Below are 23,080 nucleotides of genomic sequence, written 5' to 3'. Positions count from 1 at the left end.
TCTCTCTAACCAAGAGTTTATGTGTAACCAAAATATATGTGTTATGGAGTGAATCATGTATGATTGTTATTTATTTGTTTTAGCTTTATGTTATGTTACAACACTTTGTTGTTTATGCATAATAGTGAAGATATTGTTGATAAAAGGATTTGATGTACTGATTCACTCCTCCCCTCTCAGTAGATTAGCTTTCCATATTGGGCCTAACAATTGGTATCAGAGCTTGAATCTTGGAAAAAGGTTTAACAACCTAAAGAGAAAGATATTATCAATGGAAGGCTATAAACAATCTCAAAAAATTGTGTATTTGCAAGAAGAGTTGGATCATGCTAAACAAGTGATTGCGGACATGCAAAGACAAATGCAAAAATCATCGAAAGTTAGAAGGAGATTATTTGATGATTTGTAGGACTCTTAAGAGTTAGTGGAACAAATTGAAACATCATATGAGAACAGTATATCTAAAGAGATGTAAGAGATGATTGAAGAATTGAAGGAGAAAAACAAAGCATTGACTGATCAGCTAAAAGCAATGAAAAGAGGACATGAACATTTCAGCACAAAGATGACTGAGAATCTTGATGTATTAAGGACAGCTGAAGATAAAGTAAGAGATCTAGAAAGAGAAAAACAACAACTTGAAGCATTAGTATCTAAAAAGAATGATGAAATCACAAGGTTGACTGAGATTCAACAAAATCTGTCAGATCAATTGGGCTATGCACATCATGAAGCAAATCTGAAAAATGATGAGAATCAAGCATTGAAACTTGAAGTATCAAGGTTGACCAATGAACTTGAAACAGAAAAGAAATCCAAGGAAAAATTGAAAAAGAGTTATGAAGCATCAAAGATGTTGGATGAGCAACTGAATACAAGAAGACCCAACAAAGAAGCAGGACTCGGTTACAAAAGAAAAAACTCTACCGAGAAGGGAATTCATATAACCGAGAAAGGAGAATCATCAAGGCAAGCTAGAAATAAGAAGAATATCTAAGGAAAGAAACTTGTTTGCAACTACTGTGGAAACAAGGTCACACTACTAACAAGTGCCAAATCAGAAAAGGTAAGCAACCGAATGTCACTAGGTCTAATGGTTATTGTCACAATTGCAACAAATATGGTCACACATCTAACTAATGTAGGACAAAGTCTACTAGAAATTATAAGAAGGCAAAATTCAAAGGGTTTTGTAAAAACTACAATAGATATGGACATAGTACCGAGGAGTGTTGGTTTAAACAGAAAAACTATATGTGGTCTACACATCGAGCAAATACTAGAGGCTACTGAACTCACATAGATCCTTACCGACAGTATTCTGTAGTACCATGGGATTACAATACAAGGATATGGTGTGAGTGTTGTGGAAGATATGGACATATAAGTGCCAACTGCTTTATAAGCTTTAGAATGAACAACTGAAGATCATGGAGAAATCCTGGTATGGCATGTTTTCATTGTCACAAAGTTGGACACTTGGGTAGAGATTGTAGAGATCAACCTAGAGAAGACACTAAGGAAATAAAAGGCAAATTATAGATGATTTGGAAAAAGAAGGAAATTGTGTCAAATGAAGAAAGCACCTTATCTACCGAGCTAGGTTCACCTATTCCAAATTAATCAGTAAAGGTATGAAGGGACTACATTATCTCAAAGGTCAAATCTTAATAGTTTCTATTTCATTTTGTACTTAATTCAAAATCTGCATAATTAAAGATGCATTAGAAAATTTGAAATTTTATCAAAGTCTTTTGGAAGCTTGTCAAGTCGGTAAATGCAGGAAGTCTAGCTACTCGGTAAAAGCATAAAAAGAAGTAGTGGTACTGAGTGCATTTAATGTTTTTTGACCTAACTGCATGAAGCCTGATGAGGTATAATGAATACTTAAAGCTATTGCGTGGTCATTTTTCACTCACCAAGTTTTCAAGAAAGTAGAGAAAAGCGACTCAAAGGCGATCAAACCTCCTCTAAAGCAAATTCAAAGGTATTTACATCAATCACAACGTATTATCAAGATAATTTACTGATCATATCAAGTTGTTATTATTTGCTAAGTAGAAAGTGTCTATTGTTTGAAAGTCTTCAAACCCTAAGGATCTTTTGTTAGTATTTATCTGAAATATGCAATGGCACCTAAGATCTAGATGCCCATTGTTGTTGAGAACATTGAAAAGCCCTCACTGAAATACTCTTTAACTCCCAAAATTGCATCTGAACTGGATGACAAAACTGCATTTTCACTCATTCCGGATAGTTTTATTAGTCGAGGATGTGAGATTCTTCACTAAGTGTCGAGTTGAGGAACTAGGTCATGTTGAAATCAAAGACACATATTATGAATTGTGTACTGATGGGAAAATGGATAGAAAACATGAGCACATCAAAATCAAGGGATTGACCGAAGCCCTAACCTATCCCTGTGTCTTCAAACCCCAATGGGTCAAGTTTGTTTTGAGCAGAGTTCATGATGACTTCATGTGGCTAGAAGAGCAACCGTTTAAGATCACCAAGGAAATTATTCATTTGGTCACCGGTTACCCTATTTATGATCATGCTCGAGCTCAGAAAATGATATCATAGAAGGAATTGATTAGTTTAATCGGAGTAGAATCTGATTGTAGTGGACTAAAATTGAACAATGTCACTGATGCAGACCTAAAGTTTGCCATTAGAGTAATAAGTTATTGTTTCTTCCAATCGGCAAGGGAAAATAGTGTACTCTGTGCAGCAGTCGACTTAGCATATTAAATTGTGAAGAAAGGCATGAAAATTGATTTATGTGAGGTATTGTTGAAAAACCTGTTTGAGAATTTCAATACCATAAGGAAGCCAAAGAAGAACAATTTGGCTAATACACTAAAATTTGGATCACTTCTGGTATGCATGTTTTTCTATTTTGAGAAATTCTTTCCATCAGTCGGTAAAGTTGTTTGGGAGCTACACCGACCAATCACCCATCAAATCAATGACTTCATCAAGAAGCTAGGTGATAATTTTAATGATATTATGGATGATTATTTTAGCAAGTTTCAGGAGAAGATGCATAACAAATATAGAATTCCACCCATGTTAGTGGAGAGATACAAGGATTACATATGTTTTGAAGTGGAAACTGATTACTGCTATGTTAATGCAGTGGAACCTAGAACTCAATCTTTACCACCTATGGGTTACGAGATTGATTTTCATATCACACAAAAGCAGATAGATGCTTTTCTTACATTACCAAGGCATGCTACCAAGCTGAGGTATGGAACATATGAAGAAGTGAAAGAAAAAGTAAAAATGAGCATTGTAGTACGCAAAGCTACAAGGAAGACAACAAAAATGATCAATGCATTAACGAAAAAATTTGGATAAGGTTCTTCCTCCACACCTGTCAAGGGCACTATAGCCATCACTGAAGAGGAATCTAAAGCCCAAGAGGCAGCTATAACACTAAGCACCAAATTGCCTAAAGGGAAAGTTTTGAAAAGAAAGAAATAGGATACATCAAAAGTATCACCGACTCCTCTAGCAAAGCGACCTAACACAAGAGCATCTGCAGCATCACCGAGTAAGAAAACAAAGAATGTTGCCCCACCAAAGGTTATAAAAACTTACAAGAAATCTACTCAGAGACTGATTTTGACTAAAGAGTCTAGTGACACTGAATCCGAAGACAAAAACAAATTTCAGATTGTCAAGAGTACAAAGATAAATGTACATAGTGTTGATAAATTTTGTGCTAATCTAAAGCAATATGGTAGATTTGGATCATTCAGATATGTAAAATATGAATCTAGATCTGATGATGAAAAGAGACAAATAGAAGAATCTGTCATCTGCACACTATTGAAATTTAGATTGGTCCCATTGGAAGTATTTAATTCTCTTCCAAATGAATTATATTTGCATATTGATAATAGGTGGAAGTATGCCATGGACTTAGAGAAACAGATGAGAGAAAGAAGTCCGGTACATCTTTTCCCAGACATGTCGGTAGATGAGATCACTGAACATCTGAAAAACTGCCACACAAAATTCCTAGTCAAGCAAAGAGCCTTGAAATTGATGAATGGCCTTTACTTGGATGTAGAGAATGAGACCAAAGAAAAATGGCAGGAAATCTTTCGAATCAAGAATGCTGGTGAGCAAGCTGAAGTTGAAATAGTTGATGTCACTGTGCAAGATCCTGATATCACCAAGCAAGATCTTGCTGACACTATACAAGTTGATGAAGATATCATGGATATCGAGGCACCTGAACAGGAAATGATAGAAGGGAATGCTTATGCCCAACTTGTATCTAGTGAATCAATTTTGGAACAAGTTCAGCCCTATCCTCTGGTCAATTAGCCTATTTTAACCAAGGTCCCTTAGGATACAGAACAAGGCACCGAAGGTCACAAGTCAACAACAGGAGAAAGTACTTCTTAAGAACAGGCCTCTCAAGCTCCCTCTAGCACTAAAAATGTTACAACTGAGACACCAAGCTCAAAGACACCAAAGGACACTACAGAGGCTAAAGAAACTGACCAAAGTGCTGCCTCTACCGAGCAACCTACCAAGGGTCAACAAGCCTCACAAGCCATTGTGTTAGTCCAACTGGTGAAAGGTAAAGAAAAGAAAATGAAAAAGCATAGTTTCAAATTAGATTTGTCAAAACAAAAAGTGTTTCCCAATGTTGATATATCCAAATTAAAAGGGTAAGCACTCATTGAATTTGGTGAACTATGCAAAGCCAAAGCCAAACAAGAGAAGAAAATGGTTATTCAAAAGAAAAATAAAGTACTTCAGAAGGTGAAAGCACTCTTAACCGATATGCTACCTCAAGCAACAGTGACAAAAGATGCCGCCATGCACATTCAACTGGATGAACTCCTAACCAAGATAGAAACATCTGGAGTAGATGCATCTGAATATTTGAGCAAGTTAAAGGACAAGGAGTTCACTACTAAAATGATTGAAGAGGTACAGAAAGCTATTGCCATTGGCAAAGTTAAACTTGTCAAATTTATTGCTGAGTTGACCCCTCAACTCAAGAACATTCTTTATTTATTTCAGCAACTCTGTACATTTTCTTTATTCATTAAAGATATCAAAAATAAAATTGAAGTGATTGAGAAAGAGATTACTGATCTCTCAAATAAGTTGACCACTGAGCCAAATTCCATTCAGAATTTTTATACAAAGCTACAAAAGCTCATGGCTCAACAATTGGAACTAAGGAATGAAGAGCACAAGATAAGGATGGACATAATGACACTTCAAACATTATTCATTCCTCATCTTTCATCCGTCCAAGAACAGATCAACAAAGATACCTCCCTATCCACTCAACAAGAGGGAAGCACCTTAGATGGACTAATTTCACTATTAGCTGACATTATAGCTTATAATTCACTTATGGACAGTGCTAAGGATGCCCTCTCTGCAGCTCTCACTGATGCCAGAATGAAGTACAAATCCATTTTTGACCAGTTGCCACTACCGAATGGTAACTAAGTTTTGATGTTTGTCAAAAAGGGGGAGTGAGTATCGTATCAAAGTATATAGGGGAATGTAGTATACAAGGGGAGTATACCAAGTAGAACAAAGTATTCATATGCATAGTTAATTTTGACGAGAAGAGCAGTGAACCGACCAGTATACCAAGCAGTGATCACCAAACAGAACAAGTATAGAATATTGGTCACCGATCATGCAAACTCAAAGTTTTGTACAGTATATTAATAAGGGGAGTATATCTGAATATACTATTTCATTGACAAAAGTATATGCTATCAGTTTTGTCAAAATTTTGTAAGTATATAGATTTTTGAGTTATGACTTTGAAAGTAGTTTTGTCAAACATCTCAACTAATGTCAAAAGGGGAGATTGTTACTACTTATTATAGTTGACATTAGTTTTATATCCAAAGTCATTCTATATAGTCTAGTCGGTTACTACTACCGAAACATTCAGTCGGTATGCACATAGCAGTTGGTTAAAGAAGAAAGTAGTCACAAAGCCCAGTATTAACCGAGCTATCTACCGAGTAACATTCCATGTCTACCGAGCAGAAACAATGATACACCGAGTTGATATACACCAAGTGAAACGTGTTACCAGATTCATTGAATCTAGACACACATGGGAAAATGTGTTACAAAATCGAGGAACATAGAACCGTTATCACATTCAAAATTGGACTTAAAGATTATGTATGATTTTGAGGTCATCTAACCAATGAAATATTTCGTATAGTTATTCATGCGATAAATCATGTTTGTAAGATCGAAGCAATGAACCTGATCATCGACATAAGAGATATATTTATACAACATGGATTGAGATCAGAAAGAGATATAGAGGTGTATGAATCAAGACATGTGTGATACATAAGAAAGCACTGAGTGCTATGACTATTATAGAGACATAGAGGTCATCGAGAAGGATTTCAGACAACAGTCAAAGAATAGAGTAAACAGAAGGGTTTATCGAGTTATTCTATGGGTTACCGAGGTATGCTATAAGCAAGGTAATCTCATTTTGAGCACATAGAATCTGGGTCAGTGCAAGAAGATGAGTCCACTTTTTGGCCAAAAAGTGGAAGTGTTTTCCCTGATTTTCAGATTTTGTCTCATTTGAGCTTAAATTTTGAAACACTTAGAGATTGAATCTTGGAAAAAGTCAGTAATATAAAAGATAGCCCTTTGAGTGTACTTTCCAAATATATAATTTATTTTAATACCCACATAATAAAAAATAACTTTTTGAATGGAGTTCTAAAAACTATGTTTTAAAAATGCCTGTTTCAGGACCATACCATGCATGTGTACGACCCACACTTTTTGACACAATTAAAATTATTTTCTCAAACCGTTTTGGGAAATGGTTTGTAACACACTGAAGATTGATGAGCATATTTTTCTGTATTTTTTTTTCTAATATTTTTTTTTAATTAATTTTTTAATGGCCGTAATTATCTTTTTAAAAATTTGACGTGTACGACCCACATAATTTGATGTAAACTTAACATTTTTTGATTTTTTTTTTTTAAATACAAAATAATTTTGTGTAAATTGATGACATATAATTTTTTTTCCAAAATTCTTTAAAATAAAAAAGTTATTAAATTAACAAAATTAGTTAATATTTCAAATTTATGGACCCAATTTAGTATAAATTAAATGAAAAATAGTTAAAATAATCAATTTTTAAATAAATTTACATATTTAGAATCTAGATAGTATAATCTAAAATGGGTTTTAATTTCGTATAAAAATTCTCTGATTAGAGGCGCGTAAACTATTTCTGAAGTTCATATTTGTGCTTTCATTCATGGAGATTTGAATTTGCAGGTCCATGTCTCAGGTGTGGCCATCCCAGGCCTATCCCGGGCCTAATCCCGAGCCAAGTGGCGGGTTGTGGAATCAACTTCCACAAAACGGGCCCCCGTTTTCAAACAAGGGCGGCTTGTGGAAAAAAAAGGAAAAATGCCATTTAGAAACGGGGGCCCGCTTTTAAACAAAATGGGCTCCCGTTTTGTTTAAAAGCGAGCCCCCGTTTTAGAACAAAACGGGGGCCCATTTTTTTTGCTTCGGACCCCCATTACCTTTCGGCTCGGGAGCCCGAAGCATAAACGGGTCCCCGTTTTTTGAAAATGGGCCCCCATTTATAAGAGCGCGTTTTCCAACGCGTGGACTTCCGCGAATTTGTGACTCATTACCTTGCACTTGCCCATCTGCTATAACATTCCAGATGTAAAGTTGCATATATTTGTAAAGATTTTATTGCAATATTTTGCAGTTGTAAGAGAAACCTTTAATAGGGTAAAAGACTCTAACAAAGTCTATAAATTGTAAAGCCTTTAACAAGGTACATCATTTAGAATAAGTGTTGTAAAATCGTTTAGCAAGGTAGATCTAAAGATCTTGATACTCCTAACAGGGTAAGCTATCAGAAATAGCTAAACATGTAGCTCTAACTGAGCAACCTTTATTATTGCAGTAGTGAAGTTGTGGGTGCCATCCCCACCATAGTTTTTCTCTCTAACCAAGAGTCTCTGCGTAACCAAAATATATGTGTTATGGAGTGAATCATGTATGATTGTTATTTATTTGTTTTAGCTTTATGTTATGTTACAATAGTTTGTGGTTTATGCATAATAGTGAAGATATTGTTGATAAAAGGATTTGAAGTACTGATTCACCCCTCCCCTCTCAGTACATTAGCTTTCCATATTGGGCCTAACACAATGAAATCTCTGTAAAGTGGAGAAAAAGGAGAAAACCCTATGGGAACAAAAATCCTCTCTAAGAAGAGGTGAAAGCTCAAGTGAAGGACTAAGAAGCCTCCAAACAAGAATGTTCCAAAAAGATAGGAACAAAAGAAGAGAAAAAGAATCACTAAAGCATGAAGAACATGCAAAGACTATCATCGAATGAATGCTATGATGCCAAAATAAGAACCTCCTCTGAAACAAAAGATGCACAGGATCAAGAAGACATGAATCTGTATGAGTGCCCTCAATGACACTACTCAAATCTGAATTAGATAGAAAACACAGGTAAAACATCTAGAACCCGAAGATATAGATGGCACAAGTGCCAATAGTTTGAAGAGATCATCAAGTGAAAAAAGGAAGGTCACCTCCAAAAATAGGAATGCAAGAGTTTCCATATGGTAAGTATTCCATCTCACCAAAATGCATGGGTAACCAGCCGCTGCATCCGCCTAGTACATAGAAACAAATACTGAATACATAGATCACTCCAATAGAAAACCAAGGAAGCATTAGCACCAATAGTAGAAACCCCCACATAATGATGATAAGGGAGAGGTATGACATGTACACTTAATCTAAAAGCCATAATGTAGTGCATGAAGAAGAACAAAGAACATCTAACCATGCAAACATGAAAGTACAAGAAAATACAAAGGGTTGGCAAACAAAGGCACACACGCATGAGAAAGGTATGAAGTCAAACAAAGGAAAACATCGAACCCCCATGGCACTTTATATAATAGTACAAGTATAATAAGGCACAAAACTTATGTGCAAGATCCCATAATACATGTGCAATAAAAAGGCACTTTATCTCAGTGCATTTACAAAATCATAAGTTCTTATAATGAAAGCTCAGAATGTCAAAAAAAGACACAAGACTAGAAATGCATGAAGAACAACCAAAAATGAGTCATCCCACACAAACTAGAAGTTTCCATGAGCTCATATGTCCAAGTAATTCACTAGAGTGTGAAAACACAAAAAATTGAATGAAATGTACCTAGAGTTAAATTTGGAAAAAGTGCATCGATGGTTGTGAAGATCTCTGAAACACCATGGTCCCGAATTAACGGGGTTTTCTACTCCTATAGAGACTGGAAAAACAACTATTTAAACTTGATCAACGACTAGTGCCTTCCGCATCTATAGTTGCTGGTGGTGGGTAAGCTGGGTAAACTTCAATGGATTAGGGGTTAACCTATTCAAATACACTTGTTGCTGCCACTTAGTAAACTGGCTAATTCACCGTGGCAACCCTAGCGACTGATGGCTCTAGAAATGGAAGGTATTCTCTCGGCGCTGCCTCTATAACTGGCCCTGGAACTGGATAAACTACTTCCACCGCTGCTGCTTCTGTAGCTGGGTATCGATATCGATCTGCTCCCGAAAGCCTCCTATGAAAAAATGGAGAAACTGGCGAAAAGATATGAGCTTGGGATTGAAAAAAACACCTCTAACTTTAAATGAATATATAATATACCAACAGAAAAAAATAGGTGATGAAACCCACAAATCTAAAAAGTAGACGAAACCAGCTTTCTGATGATATCTGGTTTGCCAAAAAATGATATCGTATGCCCAAGTTATAGCCAAAACAAAAAAAAAACCCTCTTTTAGGGCACAAAGAGGGTCACAAGGGCCATGTAAAGGCTTTCATACTACCGACAAGGGAGAGGTGACAGGTACACTAAAACTAAATGACAAAGAACTAGGAACATCGAGAGTGCAGCAGAAAGTACAAACACATATAAAGGCGAGTGTCGTGGAAGGAACACTCACTTGACACACATCATGAGGCTAGTGTCATGGAAGGAACACTCATGTGACAAAGGGAAACCGTAAAAAAAGGCAAGCATCAAACCCCACCATGGCAATTTATAATGGAGTGCGAGTACAATAAGGCACAAGATGTGTAAGATCCCAAGCATGCAAGGCATAGTGGCACTTTATCTCAGTGTGTTTGTAAAAAGGAAGATGCGTACAAAATAATGTATACAATACTCAAAAAAGACAAAAGGCTGGAAATATAGAAAGAATAGCAAAAAATGAGTCCTCCCACACAAATAAAAGGATCCCATGAGCTGAAACATCCAAGATATTCACCAGAGTGCATAAATGCAAAATACTAAAAAAAATGTACCTGGAGTAGAATCTAGAAAGAAGACCCATACCACTAGAAATTGCAAAGAGCTAGCTTTCTAATGATATCTCGTGTGCCAGAAAAAAAGTCTGGATGCTAAAGATATGCCTCCCAGAGTGCAAAAAAGAACTTATGGCTTTGTCATTAAAAAAAGACATCAAAATAGCAAAAAAAGAAGATCAAACCTCCAGATCTGAAGAGAGCTTAGAAAGAGCTTTCCGACATCTATTTGTTTGCCAAAATCCAACTCCATTTCCCCAAGTAATGGAAAAAAAATGACCCCCCTAACAAAAACACTTTCAAGAGGGATCTGGCAGTGATTGGGCGGAGCTACCGGTGGTGGCGGGTCAGTCGATGGTGTCTGTAGGTGGTGGCAGTCACCACTGATAGTTATCACTGCTACTAGTGGTGGTTACCACTGCTAGTGGTTGTGGCAGTGACTGCAAGCAGTGGCGGTCACCGTTGATGGTTACTGTCGCTGTTGGTGGTGGTTATCGCTGCTGCTAGCCGCGACGGTGAGTAAATTGCCGACGGTAGTGGTTTCAATGACCAGTCTTGTGATCGTAGCGGTGCGGAGACTGCATCGGCCTGGGTACGCCGTTAAACTACCAAAAAATAATTTTGTTTTTCTTGAAATGCATGCCCAAAAGGGCAAAAAACCAAAAAAAATTATAGGGGCCAAAGTTGTCTGAATTGGATAGATTTTATATAAAAATGGGGGTTTTTGGGTGTTCTAAGCTCAACTGTGAGGTTTGTTTGAGCCCGAAATGCCTAGAAACAAAGAAGCACCCCAGATTGAAATAAAAAACTTTGAAAATATTGAAACCCTAGCCTCCAAAAAATTCTTCTGAAAAATCAGGAACAAGTACTAGCAAAACCTGGCTTTGATACGATGAAGAAGTTGAGAAATACAACTTCAGAGATCCGAAGAACACTATGCTTTGCAGGTGTTCCTAGGATCTCTAAATTTGTATTTCTCAACTTCTTCAATTTCTTTAACCTTGTGAAATAATTCATCGCTAAGACAGTTGATAAGGATTGTTCTAGCCTTTGCATTTTTCTCCTAAGTGTTAATCTCATTCAAAGTTGATGGTCCATTTTGATGGTGTTGATAACCTGTTTGAATAATCACCTAGATTCCATTTTGTAATGCTCCAAGTAAGACTTTGAATTATTTCCTTCCAATAATTATTTTTTTTCCATCAAACATCAAAGCTTTAGTATGAAGCTCGTATGCCATCTCTAGATCTACATCAAGCAGTTAAGCTTTCCAAAAGGAACCTTGGTCTAATACAAATTGTTGAACACCTAGTAGGATAAAGAGGGGGGTGAATTAGTTCAAAACTTTAAAAATAATTATTAATCAGCTTATTTAACAATAACACATTAATCATCAACACACCAAACATAAACATATAAACACATGAATACCAAATTTATGTTGAAAAATCCCAAATAAGAACAAGCCGCGGTGAGAAACAAACTCACAATACGAATAACAATGTTTACAACATTTTAGGCATGCAACTGAGGGTAACCAACAACCTTAGGCATGATACAAAGAGAATTTGAACAATTGAAGCACACCTCTTTAAGACAAGATACAGATTGTTGTTGAAGGACTCATTGTCGATCAACAACAAATGACGTAGCTAAACTGAAATTGAGAAGGATTATCCTAATCATGAAATTGTCCTTTAACAACTAAATACAGTGACCAACATCATGGAAAACATATCTGATAATCTTAATTGATATAATACACTATCTTATAGAATATATCACCTTTAAAGCTCTTCTCATACTGACTTTCACATCACTACATAGTCAAAGCTTCTTGCAAATCATTCGCATACACTTCTCACACATTCACTTCTCATTCACACTCAATTCATCATTCCACACATCTTAAATATGAGATACAACATTGAAAACTTAATTAAGAGTCGACGAGATCAAAATAAACAATATTACACCAAATAAGCCACCAAAACTAGAATACTTTGATCGGTCCACTCCAGGAGAATGAGGGAACCAAAGCATATCACAATGCATCATACCACAAATGATCTGACATTCCACACATATTAACACATAATCCAAAAGATGTTACAAATTGTAATGTGTATATTTATTCATTGGATTTCCTTAACAAATGTAAATATTATCTATCTTGAAATTCAAACCTCTATCAATTTCACCACACAATATTCTTGTATGTAAAAGATATTAACCAGATTTAAACTTCTTAAACTTCTTCTTTTAGAAAAAAAAAGTTAAACACAATTCATTTCAAAATAAAATAAAATTTCATCTCAATGAATGATGATAGAACTAAAATATTCCTTCTTAACTCTCATATTGCAAAAAAACTTCACAATCAAAGTTTGTGGTAGAAATACTTTTCAAAAAAAAAAACAATACAGAATTCTATCTGTATGTATGTTTCAAAGATAATGAATAATAAGAAGTCACAGAATAATAAGAAGTCACATTCTAGAGTAATTTCCTAACATAGCAAGTAAATTTATCATGCATCCCCATTAAATATTCCAAAATCTAAATTTCATTGTGCATATTTAGAATATTTTGAACTGCTCTAATACTATCTTATAAAATAAACATCATAAAAAAATAAATCCGTCTATGTCATGATTGTATAGAATAACTAAAAATTGAAATTGGTATTCATTTGGATGTTTCTTACATAGATTTCCAAATGACTTAATAAAGCCTTATTTTCTCATATCAAACCAACTATAGGAATAACTCACAAAATTAAATTTATTTATTTGTTATAAACTAAACTAAGATATTAACTACTATCTTTCAACCTCAATTTCATAGATATATTTTTATTAAAATAAGTGCGAAAGGGCCACAACCCATTACACATGAGAAACATGAACTATCAAAACCAAATTGGAACCAAACTAGATAGAAACACCAAACTAGGGCAATTAGCAAAATAACAATAGATTTAGAGTCAATAGAAAACAACCTATTTTGAATCAAATCTTTGGGGATGCTTATCTAACATTGAAACTCAAAAAGGTGAAGATTTGTTAGTGGAAATATCTATTCTTATGTTGAACAACTATCCAAGTAAACCCATCATTACAATCAGAACAATGTTGACACATTGAAGAAAAAGATGATTTAAAAAAAAAAAAGTTAGAAATGATAGTATCATTAGAGTCAACAAAAATATCAAAAGAAAAAATGTAAGAATCATTAACACCACTGTTATCTTTAGCAACTATGTCTAAATCATTTGTCTAGAAAACATTTGTTGCAGAAACAACAGAAGAAATCCTACATATAGGGTATGTTATTTTATTTTTAGAAACAAACTAAATCTTTATAGGATGAAGAGGAGCAGAAATAATCAGAGCAAGAGATGGCTCCAAATCTAGAGGCACATCAGCTGAACCAAGAGGAGAGGAAACATGAACTTTTGAATCCTTTGAAACAATATCATCTCCAATAATAACTTTAAGAAAAATAGCAAGGTTCTCATGAACAACATTCTTCCACTAGTTTAGAGAAGACTACCTGCAAATACTTCAAGAGCAATCGGAAGCAAAATGTATATTTAAGCAGTCAATTACATTCATTTCCAATCCTCTCTCATGCTAGATCTTCATAATAATAAAAGAGTTCAAGAGAATTTATCACAATTACACTTTAATTAATGCACTAAAAAATAGCATTTATTTTAATATCATCTTCTAGGCAATGTATATACTAGGTTCTGAGATAGAAACATGTTCCTTATCTAAACTGCTATCAATGTCGCGACCGTGTTAAGTACCACCAGTTTTTTAGTGGAATAGACATTGGTAAATTTGGTCTATCAAAGAATAAAAGAACATAAGTTGTATAATCAAACCCATAACTGACATAACAAATTACGTTTTGAGTCTTGAGACAGATGAATCTTACCCAAAAAATCAGAACCAATAGAGAAATCAGAAGTATACATTTCTGGAACTAAATAAAAAAATTATATATCTTCAAATTTCAATATTATCATCCATTATATTTGTCATTTAAAATTTTGTCATTCAACTATCACTCTTACAACTATATTAAATAATTAATTTAAAATAACTATTCTAAGTTGTTGGTGAAATTAGATTCCTGAAACAGGGGATGAAAGGATATTGTGGACTCCTTCACAGAGAATCCAACACCTAATAAAACTGACACTCCAAAATGTGTCCCAAAAAATTATGGAAGACATTAAGGTTATGAAGATTAAACATGAGGCTAGGATCAATAGGCTAGAGAATGAAATCGAGGAGTTAAAAGAGTAAGCTTAAGGGTTTGGTGGAAGTTAGTAAGGAAGTTAGTAAGATCTACAATATCCTAACCAATACATGTGTTTTAATTTTTTTTGAATAATAAAGGTCAAAGATATCAAAACTAAGTAAAATATTAAATTCAAGATCTACAATATCCTAACCAATACATGTTTTTTAATTTTCTTTGAATAATAAAGGTCAAAGATTGCACTGATGAAATCCTAACCCTAACACTTCATTGAACTTTGATGGATAATAAATCAAATTGAACATTGTATTTAATTGGACCCTAACCCTATACTCAATTGAAACAAAAAACTAAACCAAATTATAATTTGATTAAAATAGGTGCCTCCAGAAAGATATCTCTCGACTTATTTTATATATTATTAAATATATATAAACTAATATTAAGCCAATCTAAAAGACATTAGAAACACATACAAAAACAAGAAAGTCATTGCCTTATTCCATGATTATTAATAACATCTCTATTACATCAAATCACATTTCAGATTGTCTGGCATGTAAGCAGAAACCTTATTCCTATATCAACCATTATTCATACTGCAATTCTCTCCATTTCATTCAATTTTTCTAACATCGCTTGTGCACGACACCACCGCAAAGGCCTGGATTTCCTTTAAAACTTCAGCCGTCAGATAACACAGAACAACAACATGTCAAATCCAAGTCATATTTACATCAACCTATAGCTTATAACATTCTCTAAGAGAACCAACCAAACGAAATATAAAATAAATAAATAAATAAATAAAATACCTATCATATCCAAATCTTGAGAGCGATCCTCCCGTTGGAACAGGGCCACTGAGTTGGTTGTTATAGAGATATCTGGAAGTTAAAGCCATTAAAAAATTAGTTAAGATACTGTTAGAAAACCCAATGCGCTTGACCAAAGAAATAATATACATTTAAAAACCTTCAAACTTATGAAATAACATCCAACACAATTTATGAAACCTAAAAGAAGATTCACATTCACAGTCTCTATAAGATCACAACACATAGAAAGAAAAATGAGATAACCAAAAGGCTAAAGTCAAAGAATCTTTAAAACCAGATGTAAATCATACATTTATGAAAGTCAATGCTCCCATAAACAAAGATCAAAACTTTCTTAAATACATTTTAGATTTAACAATGAAAGCCTGGGGAATGGTGACTTACAGAAAACGGAGGTTGGAGAGCTGGACAAGTGATGTGGGTATTTTTCCACTAAACTTGTTGTCAGAAAGATTAAGGCCAATCAGATTTTTTAATTTCCCCAAACTAGGTGGCAAACTTCCAGTCAACGAGTTGCGGAATAATTGCCTGAAATAATAGTACACATTCAATATGCTTTAAAGAAAATTCAGCTTAAAATGAAGCATAAGAATTCTTAACATTGTGTATGTAAATAAACTTACAGGTATTGTAAGTTTGGAAGATCACCGATCCGTGGTGAGAGTGGACCAGAAAGGCCCTTGAATGCCAAATCCCTGTACAATACTTAAAGCAAGTTAATGTTATGTCTGTGTTGTGTAAAGTTTTATATCATATGAGAAAGATCAGATTAGACTTACACCCTAGTTACATGATTGTTGTTGTCACAGGTGATATGAAGCCATGTACATGGATCTGCGAGGCTTGGATCCCAGCTCGATAAAACATTTCGTGGGTCTTGTAACTGATTCTTCACATCTATCAGTGCATCTACTTCTGCATTGGCATTGCATTGAATGGAAAGAAGATTGCACACAACAAATCCTCCAACCACAAAGTACATGACGATCAGCTTGGATATTGATGTGGCAACCATGACAAAATCTTTCTGTTCTTTCGCGCTTCTAATTCACAGCAGATATGGTTTGTTTGTAATGGCCCTGTGACCATGTGAATTTATAGAAGATAATTTGATGGTAACAAACTTCTAAGGCTTGGAAAATCCCAATGTCGTAAATAACGGTTGTTTAAAACCGGCTATTCAATATATAGATTTAATAAAAATGGGGAAATTATATTTTATTAGAAAATATTAATGTTATTTGAAATAACAGTATGGGGTATCGTTTCTAGTTTAAAATATTATTTGCGGTATTCTTGGAACAGTTTTTTGTTTGGGTACCTTCATTTAAGGCGTTTGATTTATTGACCTTAAACTTAGTTAACGATTATGAGTATTAATTGTCCTCCCATTTGAATTTTTTACATGAAAAATTGTCATCTCATTTCATTGATAATGCTGAAAATAAATAAATTTTATTTGTAGTTAATTTTTGGGTTTAAGATTTATTTTTTAAATGAATTAATTTAATGTGAGCAATTTTATTTAATAAATCATAGAATATAATAATTAATATTGATATTTTTGTTACATTTATTTAAAAAATATCAATTTATAATTTTTTTGAATTATTACATTTATTGAAGAGTTGTTTTATTTTGTTAAGATGTCTATGTCATTACACTCTACCCCTTGATATCATCATACTTATGCCTCAAAATTAGCATATTCATCTTTAAATAAATTTATGTAAAAGATGTTCATAAATGAAACTCATTTTGTTTTAGAGTTTCAAGTAAAATGGAACATATATTGTACATAGATTTTTTTAAAAATAGGTATTGTAATAAGTAATATTTATTTTAAAATTAAATTTGAAATTGATTATTTATTTATTATTTTATTTATTAAATGAAAATAAAAATAACCATGAAACAAATATTATATAAAATGCATTTTAATTATTTTATATTTTTGATGGATAGAAACCATTTCAATTCATAAGAATATACATAAAAAATAAGATATTTATTATATAAGAAATTTAATAATTTACATTAGTAATTCATAACTAAATAAGTGACATAATGTTAGTTTACTTTAGTTTGGAACAAATTGATGAACTAAAATAAAAATCAATACATTGTAAAAAGGTTTTTAATTTTCACTTTTAAATTTATTTTAAAAATAATGTAAAGAAAATATAATATTTAATTTTTAATATTTAAATTTATCAATACTTTCATAAAAAAAATGATTGCAAAATTAATATTTTAAGATAAAAGTTTTGTCTTTACACTCTAGCCCTTACTATCCTCCTAAATTGTCTCTTAACATCATTCATTATTTAATTATTTTAGCCTAATTCTTCTATCAATTAAATAAATCTTCATTTATTTAATTAATTCATTTATCCTCTTCTAGCCTTATTTCTCATTTAAATAAATACTTTTATTTATTTAAATTATTTTTTTTCTTAAATGAAATAAATATTTTATTTATTTAATTATCCCACTTCCTCTATTAACTAAATGAATCTTTATTTATTTAATTAATTCATTAGCCTTTTCTACTTATGATAGATGTCATTCATCTCTTATTTCTTACACTACCTACCCTTTCATTATTTTCTTATTTTCTCTACCTACCCTCTAATCATAGCAGACCATTTATCTTTTACACCTCTCAATCTTATCCCTCCATTTCATGTAGTGTCTTCTATATAAGGAGATACTTTCTTCATTATCAGCCCCACTTGATACTCGACTACACTACGCTTTTAAACATTCATATGCGATCCTACTTGCAACCACATTTCCGTTCTTTGTTGAGCTCTTGTGCATATAAAATCTGAGAGCAACTATATCAAGCAAGATCAATGGAGATAGGAAGAATGGAGATCCAAACCCTATTAGACATGTGATGGTATAATCTTTGCGATTTCATTTGATTTGCATTGTCTTAGGTAATCTTCATATGTTATGGTGGATCTTTGTTGTTGTTAGGCTAGGGTTTTGTGGTTGAATTCATTTAGTCTTTCAATGTTGTTGTTATCCATTTTCACTATATACATTTTGGCACGCTCGATGGGACAAGTGGATGAGTTATGAAGGCTTATGATTGTGAAAAGAAGTGAAAGTATCATGACATGATGGAGACTTAGGATCAACAAGTATGCGTTTTGACATGAAATTGTAGAACTTTTGTCCCCAATTATTTTGATATTAGGGGAGATCATCTCTTGTTCTTTTTCTTTCATAAGATTTTTATCCTTGACTTTGATCTTTTTAGAGTCCAATAGATTTTGATTTTGATTTGGACTAAAGGACTTTTCTTTATTATTGACTTTTAGATTTTTCTTTTCAAGGCTTGATTTTTGATCCCCAATTAGTAAGGGCTTTTGTGATTCTGGTTGATCCAACTCTAGGAGAGGAGTGGAAATGGAATGAGTGGATGAAATGGTAAGGTTATATGAGTTCTCAAGAGGGTTGGTGATATGCTCAATATATTCTTCACTGGAACCACTCTTAGGAATATTGATATCAAGAGCTGCTTGCACCACTAAAGGAGATTTGCATTCAGACTTAGTAGACACAACACTAGGTGGTTCACACCCAATTCCTTGGCATTGTAAATTGTTTGTAGATTGTTCCTATCTATGGAATACCTTAGGAGATAGTGGGAGTTCATCAACATGAAAGATATACTCACCACATCCTAGGTCTTTAATCTTGAACTTTTCTTTTAGCTCTACTTGTTTGGATGTAGAAGCTTTCAATGATTCTGGATCCACATAGGCTAATGAAGGAATAGCTTGTCAATTGATGGGGATTGTTATTTCTGATCTAGGTCACACATTACTGCAATATATGAATGGATTTGGATCAACTTTGACGGTCACTTCAACTCCATTGTGTGGAAACTTGATACATCGATGATATGTAGATGGTACAACGCTCATCTCATGAATCCATGGATGTCCTAGCAATATGTGGCATGTGAGATCTAGGTCTAGGACTTGACAAACCACATCTTTTATAACTGGCCCAACTCTGAGAGGCAAGATGACTGTTCCCTTGGATGAGCGCTCTTCATCATCATATGCCTTGATGGTAATTTTGTTTGTAGAATTCATAGCTTTATCTGAATATCCCAATTGTTTAATAGTGTTCAATGTGCAAATGTTTAGACCTGCTCCTCCATCTATTAGGACTTGTTTTATTCGATGTTTGTGTATGAAGGCTTCAATGTATAATGGTGCATTATGTGGCTGACTTACGGAGGCATCATCGGCTTCTATGAATGTAAGGGAGTATGGAACAGAAAGGTATCCCACCATGGCTTGAAACTGGTCCACGTTCAGATCAATAGGGACATAAGTGTCTCTCAAGATTTTGACAAGAATAGCTTTATGTGCAGGGGATATGCGTAAGAGCTCAAGGATTGAGATAAGCACAGGTGTCTTCCCTAACTATTCTACAAGGTCATACACAAGTTTGGTTGATGAAGAAGCAGTATTTTTAGCTAGAGCACCTTGCAAAGTGAATTTACCTCAACGGGTTGTGACATTACATTCAGAGGTAGGTTCGGAAGAAGATCCAATGCCTTCTAGGATAATCTTGGGTCTTTGGGTGGAATTCTCAGGCGTTTTGTCCTTGATGATAATGGTAGAGACATAATTATCCATTAAAATGTGATTGATAGTTGAATCATAGTTATAAGATGCTCTGGTATAGTTGGTTTGGTCATCTGTGGCTTTAGCTTTTCCCTTGTCATATTTTGGGAATGGTTCCTTAAACATCTCATGTTATTGATTGGATGAGTGTCCTTCAATCTCAATGTCACCTCTATCAATGAGATCTTGTATGATGTTCTTCAGTCGATGATAATTTCATGTCTTATGACATTTTCTCTTATGGAATTCTCAATACTCATCATCATTCCGCCAATTTGGTTTGACCTTTTGCTCATATGGAGGAAAACTTGGAATTGTGATTATCTTGTTGCCACTAGCTTCTTGAAAACTGACTCAAGTGGTTCTCCCAATGGAGTGTACTTCCTTCATGAATTTGAAGTTGTTTGAGTATTGACTTGATTGTTTGTAGAGTTTGATCCTGAAAAAATGATTTTGGGTCGTACTATATTGGCTTCCACCACACCATCATTGACTGTGTTCTTGTTTTTGTTCCAAAATCTTGGCTTGTCTTTTCCTTTAAAGTCATCTTTGTTTTCCTTGAATATCTTAATGACTCCTTATTCAATTAGGACCTTCTCTGTTGCTAAGCCTTTTTCAATGACGTCCTTGAAGGTAGACAAACAAGCTTTTCTTAGGTCATAACCAATGTCTTTGTTAACATTCTGGGTGAACATTTCTACCATTTGTTTTTGTGGAATTTCACAAGAGAATCTACTAGCTAGATTCCTCCATCTTTGTAAAAATGATGAAAAAGACTCTCCATCCTTTTGTTTGGTGTTGCACAATGTAGTGAATGATATGTCTGTCTCTATGTTGTATGAAAAATGTTGGATAAATGCCTCTGCTAGGTCACCCCATGACTTAATACTAGGTGGGAGTTGGGAGAACCATTCCATAGCTTGATCACCTAAGCTTTGGGGGAATAATCTCATCAAATATGTCTCTTCCGTTGCTACCTCAATGCAAGCTATGAAAAATTGTCTTATATGTGCCTTAGGATCCCCTTTTCCTCTGTACTTATCAAACTTAGGCATCACAAAGTGTGTAGGAAATGGAGGCATTGGAATGCTTTTGTCAAAATGGATAGGGACATATGTCTCTCATTGTGTAAGTTGGCTTCGATGTATTTATGTCCTCCATTTTATTTTTAAGTCCTTAATTTGTTGTTCCAAATTATTCTTAGGTGGACACCAACTTCTTGGACCATACCCCATGCCTGAACCATCGAGTGGAGGAGGAGCATGTTGCATATATGGATGATATTGATCATACACATGTTCATATGGAGGAGGTCTATACTGATGTTGCGTATAAGGACCACTTGGTATAGAGTCATGGTGAGGAATGTAATATCTACTTTGTCCATGTATACAATACTCTACAGGAATGTCATGAGTTTGTTCTAGTGTGTTGCCCCCAAATTTGACGTGGGGTTTCCTTGTGTCCAAATTTTGAACATGTCTTTGGATATCCAATTGCTTTGGTGGTTGGTCCTTAGCATTGGTATGTGCTTGAGTATATTTTTCTGCATAAGACTTCCATAATGGTTTGTGAAGGTGAGTATCATATGCTTGACCATGTGTGTATGGGACCTCAGGTTTTTGAAACAAAGATGATGATGATTCAGGCACCATATGTGGTCATCTATTGCCTCCACTATTAGGCCTCCTTTGATTCATGTTGAGGTGAGGTTGTTGCAAAGGTCAATTTTCCATTATTTGAGACATGTCAAAATCACAAGGGATCTTGGCTCCACTTTGTGCCATCACTTGTAAAAAGTATTATCTATCTCTCCTCATTATTTCCTCAACCAATCGATTAAAACGAGGATCCATAATGGAGTCTTCCACTTCTGTTGAATGTACTGAAATGTTGTCCATATTGTCTTTGTGTTTGTAGTGTCTATGTGCTCAACATTTGGAATGTTTCTATAAGCATCCATGTGAGGTAATGTAGTATGATCAGAATTGAAAAAGATATCATTGTCGAACTCATAGGAACTCATGTTTGCAGACTCTTGAGCCTCTTTAGTTTCTCTCCTAGATTTTTGGGAATGAGTTTCAACCATGAACTAGGTATTGACCAAGATGTATGAGACTAGATGAAAATGGAAAGAGTATGGAAGACCAAGAGTTGGATGAAATGTAAATGAATCTGAGGTGTAATTGCAATGTCCAAAGTGTAAGACCAAGTATGTAAGGTATGACTTCCAAAGAGATGATAGTTTCTCTTGATGAGGTAAGTTGACCTTGACTCTAAGTAAGACCAAATGAGACCCAAAGGTGATAGACCTTGATGAGGGACCACTTAGCACAATCAACAATCCCATGTTCGCTCGAAACTCAGGCACATATAGAATAAATCGCAAACCCATAACCTCAATGGCAACTCAGTCCTCAAATGTTAGGTCCAGTCGTAACCTCTGAGTTGACAAGAATTTCTCTCGTGACTCTAGCATAGGTAGGTACTCCTACAGTCAAGCAAATCGATCATGTCAGTCAAAGTGACACTCATTGTTCATCACAAAGTACTATGTCTTGGTACTCACTGTTCATCACAAAGTGCCTCAATCTATCCTAATCTTCCCTAGAGGACCTACTTGAGTGTATCCTCTTAGCATCTTATCCAATCGGTAGTGTATGTTCATCACAGAACTGTCGATTTACCCTAGAAGACATAAATGCACATTTTTTACACAAACATGCCTTCAGGACATAAACACACTTACATATTGCATAAACGTGCTTGCTCTGCACAAACATGCCCACATAGCACAGATGCACCTGCACAATGCAGACGCACTCGCATTTGGCATAGGCGCCTTTTCCTTCACAGACATGCTTGGCACAAACACAGATGCGCCTAGCCAACCTAGACACGCCTGGCACCAAT

General features: G+C 34.5%; 1 protein-coding gene across 1 annotated transcript; it reads right to left on the bottom strand.

The window, feature by feature from the left end:
- Positions 1–9,495: 9,495 nt before the first annotated feature.
- LOC131027881 (leucine-rich repeat protein 1-like) lies at positions 9,496–16,527 on the bottom strand. Its single transcript, XM_059217603.1, has 5 exons — positions 16,292–16,527; positions 16,136–16,207; positions 15,897–16,040; positions 15,489–15,560; positions 9,496–9,652 (listed from the first exon to the last, which is right to left on the bottom strand). The coding sequence occupies exons 1-5, from the start codon at positions 16,525–16,527 to the stop codon at positions 9,496–9,498; spliced, it is 681 nt and encodes a 226-aa protein (XP_059073586.1).
- Positions 16,528–23,080: the final 6,553 nt, after the last annotated feature.

Source organism: Cryptomeria japonica, chromosome 3 (assembly GCF_030272615.1).
Source record: "Cryptomeria japonica chromosome 3, Sugi_1.0, whole genome shotgun sequence".
NCBI lineage: Eukaryota > Viridiplantae > Streptophyta > Pinopsida > Cupressales > Cupressaceae > Cryptomeria > Cryptomeria japonica.
Note: the sequence above shows the minus strand (reverse complement) of the source record. Positions and strands in the feature narration are given on the sequence as shown.

Excerpts from the sequence above, each read along its gene's own strand:
- LOC131027881 (XM_059217603.1), bottom strand. The coding sequence starts at position 16,527 with ATGGTTGCCACATCAATATCCAAGCTGATCGTCATGTACTTTGTGGTT. Across the intron at positions 16,041-16,135 it reads CTTCCAAACTTACAATACCT|GCAATTATTCCGCAACTCGT; the intron begins GTAAGTTTATTT and ends CTATTATTTCAG. Across the intron at positions 15,561-15,896 it reads CTCTCCAACCTCCGTTTTCT|ATATCTCTATAACAACCAAC; the intron begins GTAAGTCACCAT and ends TTTAACTTCCAG.